Source organism: Chenopodium album, chromosome 11 (genome assembly GCF_948465745.1).
Source record: "Chenopodium album chromosome 11, dcCheAlbu1.1, whole genome shotgun sequence".
NCBI lineage: Eukaryota > Viridiplantae > Streptophyta > Magnoliopsida > Caryophyllales > Amaranthaceae > Chenopodium > Chenopodium album.
This window is the reverse complement of record NC_137844.1, coordinates 45876965-45897673: the sequence shown is the minus strand read 5'-3', so window position 1 is coordinate 45897673 and position 20709 is coordinate 45876965. Positions and strand designations below refer to the sequence as shown.

The following is a 20709-nucleotide window of genomic DNA, read 5'->3' as shown; positions in this document are numbered from 1 at the left end:
CCGCCCGGCCGGGCGCGCCTCCGGGCGGAGAACCTGGTCCGGGCCGCTTCTCTTGGGCCACCAAAACCTCGATTGGGCCTCTTTTCCTTGGCCCAATCCGAGTTTCCTCCTTGGATCTTCATACTCGAGCCCTTAATCACCGATTTGATCCCTCCAATCGGTCTTGGGCTATCGAACTGGGTCGCGGTCTTCCAATGCTCGTAGATGCTCCTCGGAAAACCCGGGAAAATGCTCCAAGTACGCAAATTCCTACAAAACTCAAGCAAAACTACCAAAACACTGGAAAACACAAATTAGTAATAAAAGTGGCTCGTAGAAGCCAAAAACACTACTAATTACGACCAAGGGACGGGGATAAATATATATATAAAATGAACACATCATATATATAGGGAAACAACCAAGCTGGTGCCACCTATAACGATAGGTGGCAAACCGACCCTGTAGGTGCCTACGTGGCCTCAAGCAGCTCTCCATGTGGCTGTTTGGAAATTCCGTTATGGATATTTGAGCTTTCTTACTAATCAACAGTTGTTTAGCGGTATTAGAAGATATATTACCGGCTAATTAGCTTTTACTACCGGTATTATCCCGTACACGAATAAATATTGTTTCCGTAAATTCAATCTAAATTAAATTAAACATATCATCTCATTGACTAAAAATGTTAAATATCATGTTTAATCATCCAAAATCATATATAACTAAAATTAAATGAATTTATTTACTTGTCATACCTGTGAACCACCTCTAAATTTATATATTCATCACCACCAAATTCAAAGGTGCAAGTAAATCATTGATGAAGCGTCAATGGTCATGACCAATTAATCTAAGCAGCAGCAAGACAACATCACCATCAATGGCAACGGAAATAGGCGGAGGAGGAGATCAATCAAAACACCTTCTGTAACCATAATTAGCCATGACTTCATATACAGAAATTGAGAAATTGAGAAAATCCACCTTTAAAAATATCAATATTTTGGAAAATTCCACCCATGACTTGGAAAATTCTAATGAAGGGGTTAATCTAATTAAAAGTGATAAAGGGAGGCGAGAAGTTTTAGGGTTGAGGAGAAAAAGAGATTGTTGATACAATTAAATATTTCGTAAGAAAATAAAGAGGGGAACATGTAGCGAGACAGGCTGTAAAACATATTTATAAAAAAGTCAAAGCTATAAAAAATATTCTAAACATAGAGTAATGAAGCTCATACACAACGGTTAATTAAAGAACCGTTCTTCATAATTAATGAGTAATATTTTCTATTAATTTTTTTTTTTTTTTTTTGGGGGGGGGGGGGGGCGGGACAAGATAGAACTGTTATGTACATAACCGTTCTCTATTTGTCCACTTACTAAACAGTTAAAAGTGAAAGACATTCTATATATTCATAAAGAATGCTTATCTAAATTAACTGTTTTGTATCTTGCGTTTCATATTTCAGTTTTTGTAGTAGTGTAAAATCCCGACTCATTGATCTTAGCCACCGTTTTGGTGGGACCATGATGTCCTCCATAAGGTGAGTTGTGGCATCTAGTAAGTACACCGTGAACTTCCCATTTGGGAACACACCTGCGAAATAATCCATCTGCACACACACGAAACAAAAAAGGATCATCTCAAAAATAATGTTTAACATCAGAGAGGAATTTCTTTTTCCGTTGGTAGGACAAGTTAGGAGGTAGAGTACCGCCCACCAAATAATTTGCAAAATCGGCATACCAAGAATGTTACTCTACGACTGCATACAAGTGGTCATCAGGGAAAGAATTATCTATAGGAAGAGAATCTTTACCCTCATCATACCTGATTTGTGACAAGTGGTCTGCCACAACGTTCTCTGCACCTTTCTTGCCCTTTATTTCCACATCTAAGTCCTGGAGCAAGAGAACCCAACGGAGGAGCCTAGGCTTTGATTCCTCCTTGTCTATCAAATATTTCAAAGCTGCATGGTCAGTAAAAGCAATAACTTTAGAACCAACTAGATATGATCTAAATTTTTCTAAAGCATAAATCACAGCAAGAAACTCCTTCTCCATAGTGGCATAGTTGACTTGGGCTTCATGCAAAGTTTTGCTTGCATAGTAAATAACATGCAAACTTTGTTCTTTCTCCGTCCTAGCACGGCTCCTAATGCAAAATCAGTGGCATCACACATGATCTCGAAAGGAAGATCCCAATCGGGAGCACATATGATAAGTGCCGATATCAAAGCCTGCTTGATTATGTTAAAATCCTCAAGACACTCATCAGTAAAATTAAATGGGGCATCCTTGAGTAAAAGCTGAGTTAGTGGTTTAGCAATTTTAGAAAAATCTTTGATAAAGCGACGATAAAACCCTGCATGACCTAAGAAACTTCTAACCCCCTTAACATTAACTGGAGGAGGTAATTGCTCGATCACAGAAACTTTAGCTTTATCTACCTGTATACCCTTATCAAATACAATATGACCACAAACTACTCCCTTAGTCACCATAAAGTGACACTTTTTCCAATTTAAAACCAAATTGCATTCTTCACATCTTTTCAAAATTTTAGTGAGATTAACTAAACATGCATCAAATGAAGAACCATACACACTAAAATCATCCATAAAGACTTCCATGATAGACTCTATGAAATCAGAAAAGATACTCATCATGCAAAATTGAAAGGTGGAAGGGGCATTACACAAACCAAAGGGCATTCTACGATAAGCAAAAGTGCTATAAGGGCATGTAAATGTAGTCTTTTCCTGATCTTCAAGGTGAATTGGAATTTAGAAAAATCCCGAATACCCATCCAAATATCAAAAGAACTTATTATTAGCTAAACTCTCAAGTATTTGATCAATAAAGGGGAGAGGGAAGTGATCTTTCTTAGTGGCGATATTTAATCTACGATAATTAATGCACATACGCCACCCTGTAACATTTCTAGTGGGAATTAATTCATTTTTATCATTTTTTATAACAGTCATCCCACCCTATTTAGGAACCACCTGAATAGGACTTACTCACATTGAATCAGAATTAGGATAGATAATACATGCATCAAGTAATTTCATAACCTCCTTTTTGACTACGTCTTGCATATTCGGGTTCAACCTTCTCTAAGGTTGAATGCATGGCTTATAGTTGTCCTCTAAATGTATCCTATGCATACAAAAATCAGGGTTAATACCTTTGAGATCATCAATACTGTACCTTATTGCCCTTTTGTGGGTTCGAAGAACCTCTAGAAGTTGAGAAGTTTGTGGGTCATCAAGTGCAGTACTAATGATCACAGGGTGTAGTTCCCGCTCATCAAGAAAAATATATTTTAAATGAGAAGGGAGAGGTTTTAGTTCAGGTTTCTTGACCTCTGCAGGTTTTGATTCCTGAACTAATTTTACTACCTTCTTGCTTTCTATAGGATCAAGTTTTTCAATAATGAGAGCTTTTTATATGGCGTCCACTTCTCTACTCCAAATACTCGCATCACCTGTAGTCAATTCACCATAAAGAACTTCCTCCAAGGGATCTCTTGCAAGTACCTGCGGTAAGCTTTCTTCACAAATATCATCCATTATATCAGTCATCATCCATTATATCAATCACATCAATTAAACAACAATTTTTCTCTAGCATAGATCCTTTCAAAACCTTCCCTAAATTAAAAGTGATATTATCATCTCCAACAGAAAGGATTAGTTTTCCATTTTTCACATCAATTATGGCTCCTGCAGTGTGGAGAAAAGGCCTACCTAAAATAATGGGAATTTGTGTATCCTCAGCCATGTCTAAGACAAAAAAATCTACGGGGATAAAAAATTTACCAACTCTGACAGAAACATCCTCTAGAATACCTAAGGGGTATTTAACAGAACGGTCTGACATCTGTAAATTAATGTTGGTAACTTTTAAATCACCCATATTAATTTTAGAACACACAGACGATGGCATAACACCAACACTAGAACCCAAATCACATAATGTTTTATCAATGAAGACATTACCAACATGACAAGGGATAGAAAAACTACCAGGATCCTTTAATTTAGGAGGGGATTTATTTTGCAATAAGCACTACATTCCTCTGTAAAAGCTACAGTTTCTACCTCATCAAAAGCCCTTTTCCTAGTTAAAATATCTTTCATAAATTTAGCATATGCAGTAACATGAGTGATTAAATCAGTGAAAGGAACTGTTACCTGCAAATTTTTCCCAACCTCCAAGAACTTACCAAATTGCTTATCAAACTTACTCTTCAAATGTCTATTTGGAAATGGAAGTTTGATGACTGGGTCCTGCACATCTCCTCCCTTGTCCTGAGATTTACCCTACAAAGAAACATTAGAATAATTAGTTTTCTCTTGTAGCCCTGCAGATTTAGTAACATTAGCACTTGGTACAAGGGAATCAGGATTAGCAATTGTTGTTGAAACAGGTTCATCATCTTTGGACATAGGAGACCCATCATAGTGTGAATCACTCCTTAGAGTAATTGCATTAACATGATCCGTAGGGTAGATTGATTGCGATGGTAGGGCTCCCTGCTGACGGGTTTGTAAGGTAGGTGAAATCTGCGCAATTTGATTACCCATAATTTTATTATGAGCTAGGATCGAATCAATTTGTGCATCCCTACACTCCATGTGCTTTTGCATATTTGATAACATCGCTCTAATTTCTGACAAAGCAGGGTCAGAAGATGAAGAGGTTTGTGATTGGGTTTTCTGACCAGAGTTAGGATGGTAATATTTCTTCTGTGGTGGTGGTTATTGTTGTGGTTGTTATGGAGGTGGAGGATTTTGCACATTGGTACTCTGGTAGGAAAGATATGGATGGTTCCGGAGGCTAGAATTATAAGTGTTGGAGTATGAGTTATTTTGCCTATAGGTTTGAAAGACATTAACTTGCTCCATGGAACTCCTACAATCTCCCAATGTCCTACAATTCCACAATTTTCACAAAAAGCTTCGTTAGAATTATTAACAGCATACAAATTAGCTATGGAAGTAGGAATAACAGTACTAAGATTATCTAATTTCTAGCTAATTGAAGTTAATTGAGCTTGCAAAAAGGATGCTGAATCGACATTATGTTTGCCCTTGTTTGCAAAGCCTCTGGGATTCCATATTGGGAATTATATATCACCATCTTTTCGATAACCTGACCTGCATCATCTACATTTAGATTCATAAATCTACCATTAGCTGCAGAATCTAAAATTATTCTGGATAATTTCCAATCCCATTGTAAAAGGATTGGATTAACTGCCACTGTGCTAAATTATGATGGGGACACTCTCTCTGCATATCCTTGAATCTTTCCCAAGCCTCATATAAAGTTTCATCTGGCTCTTGGGCAAAGTTTTGAATTGCACTGCTTAATAAAGTTGTCCGTTCTACAGGGTAATATTTATTATAGAAATTCAAAGCAAGAGTTTCCCAGTCAGTAATACCAAGTGCAGTTCTATTCAATCCATTATACCACAATTTAGCTTTACCACATAAAGAAAAGGGAAAAACAATCTCCCTGATTTGGTCTTGCGTGACCCCAGCTTGCCTAATAGTATTGCAATACTGACGGAAATCTGCAATGTGAAGATTAGGGCCTTCACCCTTAGCTCCACTGCATTGCCTTCTTTCAATCATTGTGATAAACTGGGGCTTGATCTCAAATTGTACTCCATCAAGAGCTGGAGTAGGAGTAAGATGTGGAAAATCTTCAGGGACGGCTGCGACTAATCGCTAAGCTTGCGAGGTGGAGGAGGTGGTGGTGTCGTCAACCCTGATTCAGGTTCTGAAGAAGCTTCCGAATCGCTAGAATCGGATGGGGATTTCAAAGGTGGATTACCTTCGGAAGTGGCTCGTATCTATCTGGTAAAGTTCTTCTGTCTATGAAAAGATCGTTCGATTTCAGGATCGAATGGAATGTAACCTGATCTAGAGCCCCTGGGCATAAACACAGAACTAAACAAACAAATATGAGAAATTTGTCACAAGTAACTTGCTTCTCTGAGACGAGAGGGAATAATCTAAACTACAAAAACAATCAGAAATAAAAATAAAAGTGTTTCCCTGGCAACGGCGCCAAATTTTAACAGGCTAAAGTCGTATCACCTTATCAAAAGTAATTCCTAAGTCCTCTAACTAAAGCAGATAGGGAAGTAGGGTCTAACCACAAAGAAACGAGTCAATTTATTCATAATTAAATTAAATAATCTAAATTATTAGGTAACCAATTTATTGTTATGAAAAGAACTAAACTACGGAGATTAAAGTATAAGGAGAAAATCAAATAATAAAGGCCTAGGGTATAGGTTCACCAATAAATAATATTCCAGGGTAACACACAATAATCAATCATCAATGCATTAATTAATCAGATCATAAAGGGCTTTTGCTACATATTACAATCAAAGAATTAATCTACCGGTATAAAATCGCATTTTTTTGAATCTTGACTTATCCATTTATAAATTAACATGCCTATTGAAACTAGGCCTAAACATCAATTCTCATCTTTCGAATCTCGAATCAATATTGCATAACTTATACAATTAAACCAGGCCTAATCTAATTGCATAGCATTATAACAATCAATAGGAAATTAGTCAAGCATTGACAATCAACAATAATAAATTACCCCTTCATAATATTTATAGATCTCCACAACCCTAGAAAATAATCTACTCACACATAATTAAATCTAAACTAATCAAAGCAATTAAACAAAGCATGATGAACAAAAGCAAATAAATTACTGAAATAAAAAGGGAAGAAATTGTTACCAAAATTAACGGAAATAATGAATTGAATTAACCAAGAGTTATAAAGAGAAAAAACAAGAGAGAAGTCTAAGCTTAAGAGAGAATTAAACTAATGAAAGAGAGATAATTGTATTAAAACAACTAAAACGTATTTATACAAAAACATGAAAATCCTAATTAAAATCTAAGTAAAAAAACAACGACGAAATCTTCCTCAAAGACACGCGCTCGGTCGGGCCCGCCTTTTTTTCCTCAACGTGCATCTCTCGCGCCCGGTCGGGCGCGAGCTCGGGCTAAGCATGCCCTTCTTGATCTTCTGCCCCGCCCGGTCGGGCGCGCCTCAGGGCGAGGCTTCCCCGATCGGCCAAGACTACTTGGACTTCGAATGGACTTTGATTGGGCTTCGATACTTAGCTCAATTCAGATTTCCTCTTTGGGGCTTGATCTCTCGGTCCAATGCCTCGGCTTCTCATATATCGATCCCTTAATCACCGGTTTGATGACTCTAACCGGCCTTGGTCTATGAAAGATGGTCGTGCTCCTCCTATACTCATAGTTGCTCCAAATAATCTCGGGAAAATGCTCCAAATATGCAATTTCCTACAAAACGCTACCAAAACACTATAAAGCACATATTAGTAATAAAAGTGGCTCTAAAGAGCCAAAAATACTCCTAATTATGACCAATGGATGGGGGTAAATCACTATATAAAATAGAGACAGATCAATTTTGTTGTTTATTTCCAAATTGATATTACTATATGAAATACATCATAAGGTTTGTTATATTGATTGATAACATTATGTTGGTATTTTAAAGTGCTAACTAGTTTTTGGCTCGGGCAATGCCCCGGGTCATTGTTTGTATATAAAAATTTATAACAAAACAAAGTGCAATATATTGATGGTTTTTATAAAAATAAATCATTTGTTAAATTTTGAAATATAATTGAACATCAAAATTCATAATTTAATATCGAGTAATCTAAATGTTATATTGTATCGGTTTATTTTATTTGTTAAAGGGATTTAATTAATCAGCTACATAATAAATTCCTTCGGGTAAATATATTTTATGGTAAAAAGAAAAAACTTGTAAAATTGTTATGCATTTTTGGGTTATATATTTTAATTAACACCTAAATGAATTATGGTTGAGTAACTGAAAGAAACGAAAATAAATTTGTAATCATATTATTGTTAAAATATCCACATATAAGTTCACAATTATAATTTTAGAATTTATGAACATGAAATAACTCTTTTTAATATAACTTTATTACCAAATAAGATGTGTCATTGGAGTGATGATCAAAGTTCAATTTTAATGAATATAAGGTTATGGATTATGAGTTCAATTACTAATGCTAACAATTAATAAATTTTTGTGAGGAAACATTATTGATAATTAATAATAGTAGGTGATATGGCGACACGTGGCAAGATTGGCAACACATGACAAGATTACAATCCTTGCCTTGAGTTTTAACATATATATTGATGACTGATATGATAACTTTAACTTAATCTATTGCACGAGTAAACCAAAAAAAAGAACATATTGATGTAGCTTAAATATTGCTACAATCTCTATTCCTCAAACATTTTTCAATATTTTGTTATGAGTTAGTCGTTTGATTAGGTATGTTAGTCAATGCAGAACGTTGACAAATAATAATTCTATACCTTGTATTATATATATATATATATATATATATATATATATATATATATATATATATATATATATATATATATATATATATATATATATATATATAATATGAAGTATGTAAATAGTGTAAAAAGTCAAATTAATAATGCACTAAATAAAATAAAAGTGAATATGTATTTTTAAATTCATTGCTTCAGAAACCTTATAATACCATCTCACACCCACTTTGAGCCAACAACATACGGACACACTATAATTTGATAGTGAGAAAAAAAAAAAAAAAAAAAAAAAGAGGAAAGGGTAAAAATACAAAATTGTCCATGAATGTGATTGCAAACATAGAGGGTGTTTGGCAATTGGCTTTTTGCCTAACTTTTGGCTTTTGGCTTTTTAGTTTGGTCAAACAGCCAAAATATATGTTTGATAGTTGGCTTTTTTATTGGCTTTTAAGCTACCTTTTCCGCCAAAAGCCAAAAACTAATAAGAGTAGCTTTTTCTATTGGCTTTTGGCTTGTTGGCTACTTTATCACTAATAAACATGTAACAACCATTAATAATTTTACCAAACTTTTTTGTAAACACCCAGCTTAAACAATAACTTAAAAGCCAACCCATACAGCTAATACTTCCAGCTAGTCAAACAAGCCAACAGCCAACCGCCAATTGCCAAACAACCTCATAATCTAAAGAATAAAGTGTTAACAATATTAGGTAATTGTAATATAAACATAGACATTTATTTTCTAAAATAAATATGATGCAATATTTATGAAACTTCTTAAAAATACAAGTGGTATAATATTTAAAAAACGGAGAAATATACTCTTTTCTACTCAGTCTTTGTTACTTTTTTTTTGGTTACACTCACCCCACCTTTTAATTTTTTTTACGAGTACACATACCCCACCTTTTAATTTTTTTTACGAGTACACATACCCCACCTTACTATATCATTCTTACTTTACCAACTTTTTGCCAAATACTTTTTGCCAAATTGTGTTTGTATATATCATGGTACATAGAGGACAATACTGGCTAGCAATCAATAACGGAGGGCATAGTGATTTGAATAATGCAAGATGAAAATGATTTGAAAATCTATATAGAGTAAATTGCCCAATAGAATTGTGATTCAAATATGTAGTAAAAAAAATTAAATAAGTTTTTATCAGATTAGAGAAAAATAAGTTCAGATTAGCTTAGAAAAAATAAGTTCACATCCGATAAGCAAAAATAAAATGAATTAAACATAACCTAAGTCAAAATGACTGACTCAATACGGAAGTATGTGGCCTATCCAGAAAATTAAAGGTGCCAAGGTGGCTCACATGCGATGAGGAATGTTGCATACAGAGTACATACTAAAAACATCCCATTGTCGTATAAAGATGGCCATGGTGGAGACTAGGGGACAAATATGAATATGGTGATGCTGATAGTCTTTTTCGTTTGGTGTGGCTCACAGCCTTAAACTGATCATTTGTTAAGGTTCAAATGAGATTCACATCAAGAATAATGATGTAAATAGAATTTAAACAGCTGGCTTTAGATACATTGTACAAAGATCTTACCTGCTAAGTTTGCTACTACATTTACAATTCTATACTAACCCCAGTACATACCAAATTCTAATTATCAGTAGCACTAGCTGCTGGAATACTGGTGTCACCGACAATGTATTTTACCCGCACTGACCCACATCAGCCAAGTTGGCTTCATCATGTACCAAACACGACCTGTTCTGACCATACAACTCTAGCTAACGACTTGCCAAGAAAATGCTACTCTCTAAAACCTGGATGTAAGTGTCAAGAGCACAAAAACTCTGATGGTAAAAAACAATACAGGAAAGAAAGACTTTTAAGTAGTGAAGCAGCACAGCATCCAACCAACATATAGGCATATATATAGCGCCTAGCACCATTGCAACCAGAAATCATCCAACCAACATTATAACTAAAATCACACTACTTACTCCCAACAAAGCAACAGCCTTTTAACAAACAACATTACACATTTACACCCCCTACACCTCCTTACAAAAGCACCTCAATAGCAACCAGAAAATCATTCAACCAACATCATGACATTGTACTACACCCTAGGTGCCCAACAAGGCAGCAACCTTTAACAAACATCAACATTACACCACTCTGCCTTAATAAAGCACCCCAATGGCAGCCAGAATGTCCAGAAATCCAACCAACATTATAATAACATACTACACCCTATGCCTAACAAGGCAACATCCTTTTATCAAACATCAATAATACACCCCTATGCCTTAAGAAAGCACCCCAATAGCAGCCAGATTTCAGCCAGCCAAAATCATAGCCTAGTCTTACAACCTGTGTCTAACAAAGGCATCAACCTTTTATCAAAGGACATCAACAATACAACGTCACACTAAAGCACACAGTAGCAGCTGGATATCATCCAACCGAAATTATAACATCATAATGCATCCTAAGCCTGAAAACCAGGCAAACTACCTTTTTACAAATAGCATTATCACTATCCCTATCCCTATCGGCCCTATGCCTCTCTAAAGCACCCCAAGATAAGAACATGATCAAGAACTAGATAGAGGCATTCTGATCCTATATTGTCCAATCTTGTTGTACACTTTCATATGTTTCATTTACTGCAGAGTTGAACAACTCAAGTATTATAGATCAGAAGATGAGAAAACTGCACCTTCAATTTGATTAATAAAAATACAAACTTGAGATTCCAAATTCCTTATGCACTCTATCCCAAATCTCTCCTCTAACTTGAAATCTCGAATATGTTTCTAGATTCTTCACAACTAACAATTCACACACATATCCCTATCCCTATCGGCCCTATGCCTCTCTAAGAGTCTAAGGTACCTGGAGGCGAGGATATGATCGAGAACTTGATAGAAGCATTATGATCCTACATTGTCCAATCTTATTGTTAACTTTTCATCTGTTTCATTTACTGCAGATTTGAATAATTAGGAGTACAAACTACACCTTCAATTTAATTAAAAAAAATACAAACTGGAATTTCCAAATTCCTTATGAACCTCATCTCAATCCCCTCTTCTAACTCGAAATCTCAAATATGTTTCTCTTTACAACTAACAATTCACACACATATAATCATCGCGTTGATATCAATAAAATCAAAATCAGTAAACACCTAAAAGTAAGGATACCATTCATTACTCAACCAGGTAATATGAACATCCAACAAAAAAACATCATATGTACTACTATAACAGATCCGTAATTAGAATGATACAAATTAAGGAAAATTTCCCTATTCTAAGATCTCAATTATAAAACAAACAAAAAAACATAAAAGATAAAATTGATCTGATCTGAAATTCCCAAAGACGATCAAGAAATTACCCAAATTCAATCCGATTGGAACCCAGATCAAACACGGGAAGCGGCAACAGCAGGAGCAGCGGCAAACGCAGCATTCCTAGTAGTCGCACCAAGGAAAGACAAAAACCCAGTAGTTTCAGCACCAGAATCTTGATCATCAAGGAATAAATCTTCCGGCGCCCTAAAAGCACCATGAACACAAACAATCGCCGCACCAAGAACAAACGCATACATCAAAACAGATCCAACATTCGTCAAGAAGATCAACACAATACTCATAATCACAAGAATCCCAAGCGTCTCACGATCAGAGTAGGTGCGACCGAGGATAACGAGGGGACGATCGGCGGGCTTGAAGAGGTAAGCGAAGGACCAAGCGGCGAGGAGGAAACCGAGGGTGAGGAGAGAGAAAGGGTGAGTAACGAGGGAGAAACCGACAATGAGAGCGAGGAAGGCGAGGTAGTTGACGCGGAAGTAGGAGTAGTTTTTGCGGATTCGGGTGGTGGCTTCGGCGATGGATTCGGGTTTGGAGAAGGCGGAGCGGTCGACGAGTTCGGTCCAAGGACGGCCTTGGGAGTAGCCGTCTTTGACTTGGTCGGAGAGGCGGGTGATGAAGGAGCGGAATGCGGGGGTGGCGATGGGTGGGTCGGACGATTGCACGGCCGTGTTGGTGGTGGAGATGGTGGCGGGGGTGGATTGTGGGGTGGAGATTGGGAGGATTGGTGGTGCTGAGGTTGCCATTTTTTTTAGAGAGAGAAATTGAAATTGAGTTGAAGATTGAAAAAGAGAGGGAGTAAAATGGGGAATGCAGATTTAGAGGTGTATATTTTGGTGGGTGAATTGGTAATTTCGTGGAGGGTGGGAGAGAGATCTGGGGGAAAAGGGAGGGGAAACTTGGAGGTTAAGGGTGGAGGTTTGATGTTGAGATGTCAGTTGATGAATGGATGGATTACCGATGCACCGACGAAATTTCATATACGCGTTTTAGAATTTGGGTTTAATTAAGAGTATTTTTCATTTATGTCTTTGGAATATTTTAGTACTCCTTGTTTATGTAATTCCTTCAATCCTATTGGTTTAATGCGATTTTTATTATACAATCAGAAAAAAGTTTAATAAATAATTAAAATATGTAGCTATGAGGGTTACAAATAAACATTAATATTTTTTTTTTATTTAGTTTTCCCTTTGTCCCCAAAATTTCGACCTGGGTTGATTTTGCGGTTATTAAGAAATTTAAATAAAAAGAAATAAAAGTATATTGGAAAGGTAAATTTACATGGGGTTTATAAAAAAGTAGAGGGATAAAGTATTAAAAATACATGAAAAAACAAAATTTTATATAGGAAACCTAATTTTGCACAAATATTGTTGTAAATTGGGGGGTATTTTAATGCAATTGGATCGATTATTTTGGGACTAAAATTAGGCCAAAAGGGTCGAAGTTTTAGGGACGAAGGAAGTATTAGTTTAGAAATGCATGACAAAATCACGCAAAATCAGAGTAATTAATGATCCGCACAACACACCACAACTCAAAACAGACAAAAGTTTGCTACTTCTTCTTTTTCAAGGGCTTGTACTCTTCACCTGAAATTTTTACTATCTGATCAGGTATGATATGATTTAATAATTTGACTATATTTTAATTTTAATTTATAAAGAAAAACATTATCAAAATAGATCTGGTAAGATTCACCCCATTATAAACTTTTCAAATATGTAATTTTTATAATTTTTTGTAATACACAATTAATGATATTTAGCAATAAGTAACTAATACTGCAGTTAAAAGTTCTAATCATGTTTTTGGTCTGATATGAATTTATTAAGGAATAAGTAATAATTACCTGAAATAAGTTAAAAAGAAAATCCCAATAAATATATGACGTATAACTTTAGATTGACATGATGGCAAGTGTAATTTAGACCAGCTGCAAATATGCAATTATTTATGCATGACACATAACCAGCCAGTAGATTGGGCCATGACACAGGCCTAGCCAGCCCTAAAGCACACATTACATGCTCAACATGAGGCACCTCCCACCTACAGTCTACAGCCCTTCTTTAGCACCAAAATCTCTGAAGGCCAACACAGAAAATCGTCACTGACACTTATCTACGATTGGTTTTTCTTTAAGCTGCTGTGCAAGATCATTTTCATGTAAAATTCAACTCAGATCTTTTGTTTAGCCAGCACACTATCTAAAAAACATCGTGTTATGTCATGGACTAGTAGTACTAGTCCTTGGAAATTGGAGTAAACAGTTTCACAGCATGGTTCCTGGAAAGAAGAGAAATGAGTATAACTTCATCGTTATACGACTTAAAAGAGTTAAAATACTACAGAGTAGCATATGCAACTCCATAATAGATGTTCCGATACAAAAGCAAGGTTAATTACATTGTCTTCATTAATTAAGCCACAGGGCTAGATAGTATCCTTCTACCAGGTAAATACAGAAATAATTCCATGATACGGCTTCAAATGGAAGGGGAGTTGTAGATGTAGGCAATATCCTTCAACCATACATGCATTTAGAAGGTCGAACCATTCCAGCCAAAAAAGGAACCCTGCAAAAGTTAGGGAAAAAAGTACATTCAATCAATATGCAAGATGTTGATATACGAAGTATTAGTTAGTGAAGTATGGCAGTACTTCAGACTGCAAATTCTTTGCTCCCCTGCCTCTTAACTATGAAACACGTAATTTTGGGAAATAGCAATATGAAAAGTGGAGGAACAAAATAAAAGGGAAATGTGAGCTTAGAGCTCTTAAGATAACTTTAGATGGTGAAATGTTTACATGTTCTATTGGCTAGCACTGGTGTAAAGCATGCAAACACTGTGCATGTTCTTGAATTGGATGGTCCTAAACAGCAGGAACAATGCAGTAATAAGATATGAGTGCATGATGGTCAGTCCACTAAGATGAACAAGACAATTAAGACAACTTGCCTTGGTGTCATAGAATTTGAGGAAGAAACGATCCTTGGGAACAGACAACTTGGTCTCAAGGATTGAGGCAATGGCAGCACTCAATTTCTTGTTGGTCTCCGGATTAAGGCCACCAATAGAGACAAGTTCACCATATGCTGCAGGCTGCTCAGTTCCACCAAATGCCATTGGCACTGATCCTTTAAGTACCACCATAACATACTGCACACCAGGTCATTGGCCAGGTTATATGTCAAAGACGCATAACTTGAAAGAAGATGAAGCAAAGCAATCCACAAGGTCATTTCAGGCAAATTAACAACCTTGATCATTTTCAAATATTTAAACAAGATATTCAGGGGAAAAAAAAAAAAAAAAAAAAAAAAAAAAAAAAAAAAAAAAAAAAAAAAACTCAAGACAGAAAGTCCCACACATCAGCCAATCAAACAGTTCCATATTAGAGCTTTCAAGACCAAAGATAGGCAGGAGCATCATTGACATTTCAGTATATGATAGTGATATTGTTAATGTCAGAGAGAGATTTACATGTGCTAGTGTAGATAACCTTACACATGAAAAATTATGGAGAATTTGTGTTCTTTTTTTTAAGGATTGGGGACGTGGGGGGATCTCCAGGGTGTGAAGAAAAAATTGTGAGCAGAAAGGGGGGATAATCCAGAAAACCAACAAACTAATATCAGGTGCTGATTTACATTAGAAAAGCAAACAACCACTGTCCTGTTCCCTTTTCTGCCAGCAAATTTAAGGGCTGAGCATTTGGAGAACATCTGCCTGTATTTTTGTAGAATCAAGGGAAGAAACAGAAGATGTGTCAGTTTATATTATGAGCTATCCTTGACAATGGAATGTCCACATCTAAGAAAGTATTCTAAAATTACAGATAGCCGTAGGGGTCAGGACGACAGGTTTTCACTGTGAGATGTATTTCATGGATTTAGCTTAGTTGAAATAAGCCAAGCATATCAAATCTATGAGGCACACCAGCTATGTTGATTACTCAAGAGTCACAAAGCATCAAGAAACCAGAGAAAATTAGATACACCTGAAATTCACTTCTTTCACTCTCCAATAAAATTTCCTTATCAGAATAAGAACAAGGGACAGATTAGGTTACAGAAGAGTTCATTTTAGCATTGTCCCTCAAACATTTACATGGCAAGGAAACAAAAAAGTTCTTAAAGAAAGAGTGCTTCGATCACACTTCTTCATTGTTGCCACCTAATACACATGAATGACTTGCGTAATACAACAATTTATAACATCAGTCACTCTTATTGAGCATAAGGAGCAACAGAACTTTGAAACATAATAACAAAGAGTACAAGGGGTGATAACATAACATAAAACAACTGAAACCTTAATCCCAAAGATGTGTTTCAATTCCATGAACCAAGATATTATCTCCCACACTTGCCAACAGTGATTCTCTCCTTCCTTTCTCTTCTATCAATGTCATATGCTCTTGCAAACCCAACTTTTTCATGTCCTTTACTCCTTCCATCTAAGCTATCTTTGGTCTTCCCCTTCCTCTTTTAAAATCTCCTTGATCCTAACCCTCTCCTCTACTTTCCTTAGTGGCGCATCTTCTAATCTCTGCCTGACATGCCTAGACCAACACAACAGGTTCTCCCTTATTTTATCATCAGATGTCTGCAATTCTAGTTTCCTTCTAGTATCTTCATTTCTAATTGTATCCTTCCATCTAACCTATCTTTGGTCTTCCCCTTCCTCTTTTAAAATCTCCTTGATCCTAACCCTCTCCTCTACTTTCCTTAGTGGCGCATCATCTAATCTCTGCCTGACATGCCTAGACCAACACAACAGGTTCTCCCTTATTTTATCAATCAGATGTCTGCAATTCTAGTTTCCTTCTAGTATCTTCATTTCTAATTGTATCCTATACGGTGCTCCCACACATCCATCTCAACATATGCATCTACTCAACTTTCTTATACTATCCTTTTTAAATGTCCAACATTCTAACCCATCTAACAACACAACATTGGTATCATAATCCTTCAATAAAATTTTCCCTTAATTTTCAAAGATACACTACAGTCACACAATACCCCAATTGCTGCTCTCCATATTAGCCAATGAGACCTAATCTTCAGGGTTACATCTTTGTTAATTCTCTTTTCTTCTGCAAAAATGACCCAGGGTAAAAGACCTGCTCATAGGCACCTCCTTACCATCCAATGTTACTATATCCTCACTTGACTTCCTCATAGTGGTAAACTACATTCCATTTATTTAGTCCTACTCCGGGATTCTAACTTTTGACTTCATTGCTCCAAATTGGCATTAATCCCAACTCTAGTCTTATCCACCAAAACAATATTATCTGCAAATGCAGCAGCAAGGTGTCTCACCTTAGATAGGTCTTGTTATTTCATCTAATACTAATACAAAGAAGAAAGGACTCAATGCCAGCCCTTGGTGTAGTCCAATCATAAAAGGGAAACTCTTGGTGTAATAGTGATAACACCAACATGAGTAATTAACTTAAAGATGAGGATGGTAAGAGTGTGTAGCATTATACATTCTCCAATTAAACACAACTCTTGATGACCAATTTACCAACAAGCACATGAATAAAATGAAATAGAGCTAGTCACTATTGATAGTGCTGCTAAAATCCTTAACAATCCTCCAACTTATTAGCTAGAAATTATTATTTCAAGAAATGAAGGTAGTATAACATAATTAAATGGATCTTTAAATACAAACGGACCAAATGAACAGCAGATTAAGATTACCATATCAAACCCCGTAATCTAAACAAGGAACAGAAGATACCCTGTGCATTGGTACCCTTATGGGAAAGGATCCCTATACAGGATTTTTGCAGAAAACGAAGGAATTCAGAAAGGAGATTTCACAAGTCAAAAGTGCCCATTGCAACAAAGGTGAAGACTGAAGATGTAATGTGACTATGTGAGCTGAGATAAAGAGGAGATGCGAAAGGTAGTAAAAAGGAAGCAGTGTCAATTTTATGGCAGCAAAAGGAGATTAATGCTTGCTCATCATTGATATTTTAAACCACTAATAGAAAAATGTCTTAACCCCCTTCATAATTTTGCTGATTTCCTACTGTATTATACTTCTTTTCAAAGTTACTGATTTTTACTAAAATGAAATTATTTTTACCGAACTAAACTTATTTTTACTAAATTGAAATTATTTTAAAAAGGTGAAATGAACATGGCCTTACTCATTGGCAAGTTCATTAATGCCACTTACTGGTACCACACGGCAACACCAACAAAGAACTTATTACTGCTAATTAAGCACTTATTATAAATTTAAGCAGATAAAAACAAGTTATCACCACGATACTCGATAAAGCTATTAGAACAAGCCTTCATAATTTAATCGATCACAGCTAATTTTGCACTCATATAAAACAAAGTATGAAAATATACACTAACCATTCAATATTGCAAACATTAATCTACCACAACACAAACCAAACTTCAATTCAAAAAATTATTCACATCAATCAGTGCATTTTATCAGCATAATGCTTGCAAACAACGCCACCAAACCACGTCCATAATCTCACTCCACAGTTCACCATAAACACAACAAACCAGGTCTAATTAGCAAAATTAAAAACAAATAAATGAAAAATTACAAATTATGACAAATTCCATCATAAATCATCTATTAACAAACAAACATTCTTATCATCATTTATTCATTTTAAAATCTCGCATAATTCTGAACAATGCAAACCATTAAGGAACAGGACAAAAAATTAATCCCTCATTTATTATCCGACACAATTATACCACAAATTTGAGGCGTAAAAACAAAAAAAAATTAGGATAAATCGCAAAATTATTCAAAAAATGGAAAGTATCATAAGCAAAGAGGGAAAAATATGGAGGAGGGATAGAGTACAGCTTCAGGTTTGCCGATGAGTTTAGCGACGGCGGAGGTGGCTTCGGAGAGGACGGAGGAAGTGTCGACGCCGTCAAGGTTGGCGTTGGTAGAAATGTTAAGGCACGGCATTTTCTTCTTCTTGAAATGGAAAAGATAACCAGTTGTCAAGTGTATAATCAATGAATCAGCAAAAACCCTTGGTATTACACTATTTTGGTTTTTTTGATGGAGTTGAATCAACGCTATTATCGAAACTTCCAGAAAATTATCGTTGTTTTTGGACCATGTTTCTTGGGCTTTTTCATCATTTATTTTTAAATCATACTTCTTCTTAGAGTTGGGCTATCTTGGCAGGGTATTGACATTATTTTCGAAATGGGTATGGATATCATATTTAAGGGAAGCAACACGATACGACATGACATGTAGAATAAAACTGGCATATACGAAGTATGTTATGTTGTGTTCGTTCATGTTCGAAAATAAATGGGTTGAAAAACTTTTATAGTAACTTAAAACCATTTAACTAAACATAACGTGTCTCCATGTTAACCCACTTTATTAATCAAGTCATAAATCGTAGACGCTAAATCGCTCTTTTCATATTCGATTTATATCGCGATGTAATGTCTTGTTAGCTTTTGTCAGCTCTAATATTAGAAACAATATGCATGACCTTTGAAGATGAATCATGCCTAAAAATATCTTCACTTCCTTTACTTTATGAAAATATTGTTTATCCTTTGAGTGCAAAGAGGAGTTTTAAATGCACACAATATTTTTTTTTATTATTATTTATTATTATTATTATTTTTTTTTAAGGTAAGGAAAAAACCCTGACCGTATCTCAACCCTCATATTTTTTTGGTTCGATATTTACAGGTCAGACACTTTGAAAGTGAGGGGAAAGGGTAAGGATCCCCACCCTTAAAGTGTCTTTAGTGGGGATTGAACCTCCAACCTCAAGGTTGGAAGGTGACAATCTTACCACTAGACCAAGCTTAGCTTGGTACAATATTTTTTTGGTTGATTGAAACTATTTGACAGTAACATTGTACTCTATATGTTACTGACAATGTTACTGATCAAAGCTCTCATTCGCTAGTTCTTTTTTCTTTTTCTTTTTTTGGAAAATTTAACACGAATAATTCAACCTTTCGTCGGTTCTCCCAAAATAATCCAACCTTTCAATTAACCCTGAATAATCCTACCTTTACACTTATTCTCCCATACCACCCCCTGCAGGTCACCATACCCCTTATGGCGGGTTGCCAAGCCACGTGGCACTCTCTTATTGGTTAAAATTTTATAATTTTAAATTAATCTTTTAATTTTAATACTTAAAATAAAAAATAAAAAAAATTCCTTTTCTTCTCCCTCATCCCTTCCTGCTCCAATCTGGGCAATCTCTCTCCTCCCCTTTCATGGCCATCATTAAGCCCATCCACCACTGCCACTTTTATGAACGCCATTAACACCATCTTGCCATCTACCACACCCTACTTCCTCCACCTAGACAGAAAAAACACCACCCCACAACCATCGTGGTGCTGGCGGCGATGGTAATCAACCATTCTAGCAGCAGCTCCGGCGGAAGTTGCCTCTCCTCACCCACCGTTGAAATCTATCCACATCAACAAGAAAACCCTTAACCTTCAATCAAAAAATCGGATTGTGAGGGTGGAGTTTGGGGTTTGTGGTGGTGGGTTCGTCAAGAGAGAGTAAAGGATAAGGTGGTGGCGGGGTTAATGGTGGCCATGGATGGCTTGGGGTTCGTAGTGGTGGTGGTTCGTAGTGGGGTGGTGAGTGGGTGGGTAATAGTTCAATTCGTGGTGGGGTGGTGTAGGGGTTTAGGTGACGGTGGATTGAGGTCGTGAGGGTGGAGCTTAGTAGTGGTGGTTGTGGATCATGGTGAGTTGAAGTGGTAATGGTGAGTTGAACTCTTGAAGGAGGATGAAACAGGAAGGGGAGGAAGGAGAAAGAAGGGGTTTCATTTTTAAAATTTTTTTTTTATATAATTTTCTGTTAATTAAATAAAAATAATAACAAAAATAAAAAGGAAAAATAAAAAATTACCAGTT

General features: G+C 35.9%; 1 protein-coding gene, 1 non-coding gene and 1 pseudogene across 3 annotated transcripts; 1 reads left to right on the top strand and 2 right to left on the bottom strand.

Annotated features, from left to right (window-relative positions):
• The first annotated feature begins 5259 nt into the window (after window positions 1-5259).
• On the top strand, window positions 5260-5366 carry LOC145569654 (small nucleolar RNA R71). Its single transcript, XR_014096225.1, has one exon. It is a non-coding gene; the product is annotated as a small nucleolar RNA R71 (small nucleolar RNA).
• A 6223-nt stretch (window positions 5367-11589) lies between these two features.
• On the bottom strand, window positions 11590-12699 carry LOC145568958 (PRA1 family protein B4 pseudogene; annotated as a pseudogene).
• A 1364-nt stretch (window positions 12700-14063) lies between these two features.
• LOC145567613 (uncharacterized) lies at window positions 14064-18861 on the bottom strand. Of its 2 annotated transcripts, XM_081626931.1 has the most exons (4): window positions 18647-18861; window positions 14741-14941; window positions 14589-14654; window positions 14064-14356 (listed from the first exon to the last, which is right to left on the bottom strand). In XM_081626931.1, exons 1-3 carry the CDS (start codon window positions 18755-18757, stop codon window positions 14601-14603), a joined length of 366 nt encoding a protein of 121 aa, XP_081483057.1. In that variant the 5' UTR covers window positions 18758-18861; the 3' UTR covers window positions 14064-14356; window positions 14589-14600. The 2 variants fall into 2 exon arrangements, with proteins under 2 accessions (XP_081483057.1, XP_081483058.1); XM_081626932.1 differs by lacking the exon at window positions 14589-14654 and having other exon boundaries at window positions 18647-18855.
• Between the last annotated feature and the right edge of the window lie 1848 nt (window positions 18862-20709).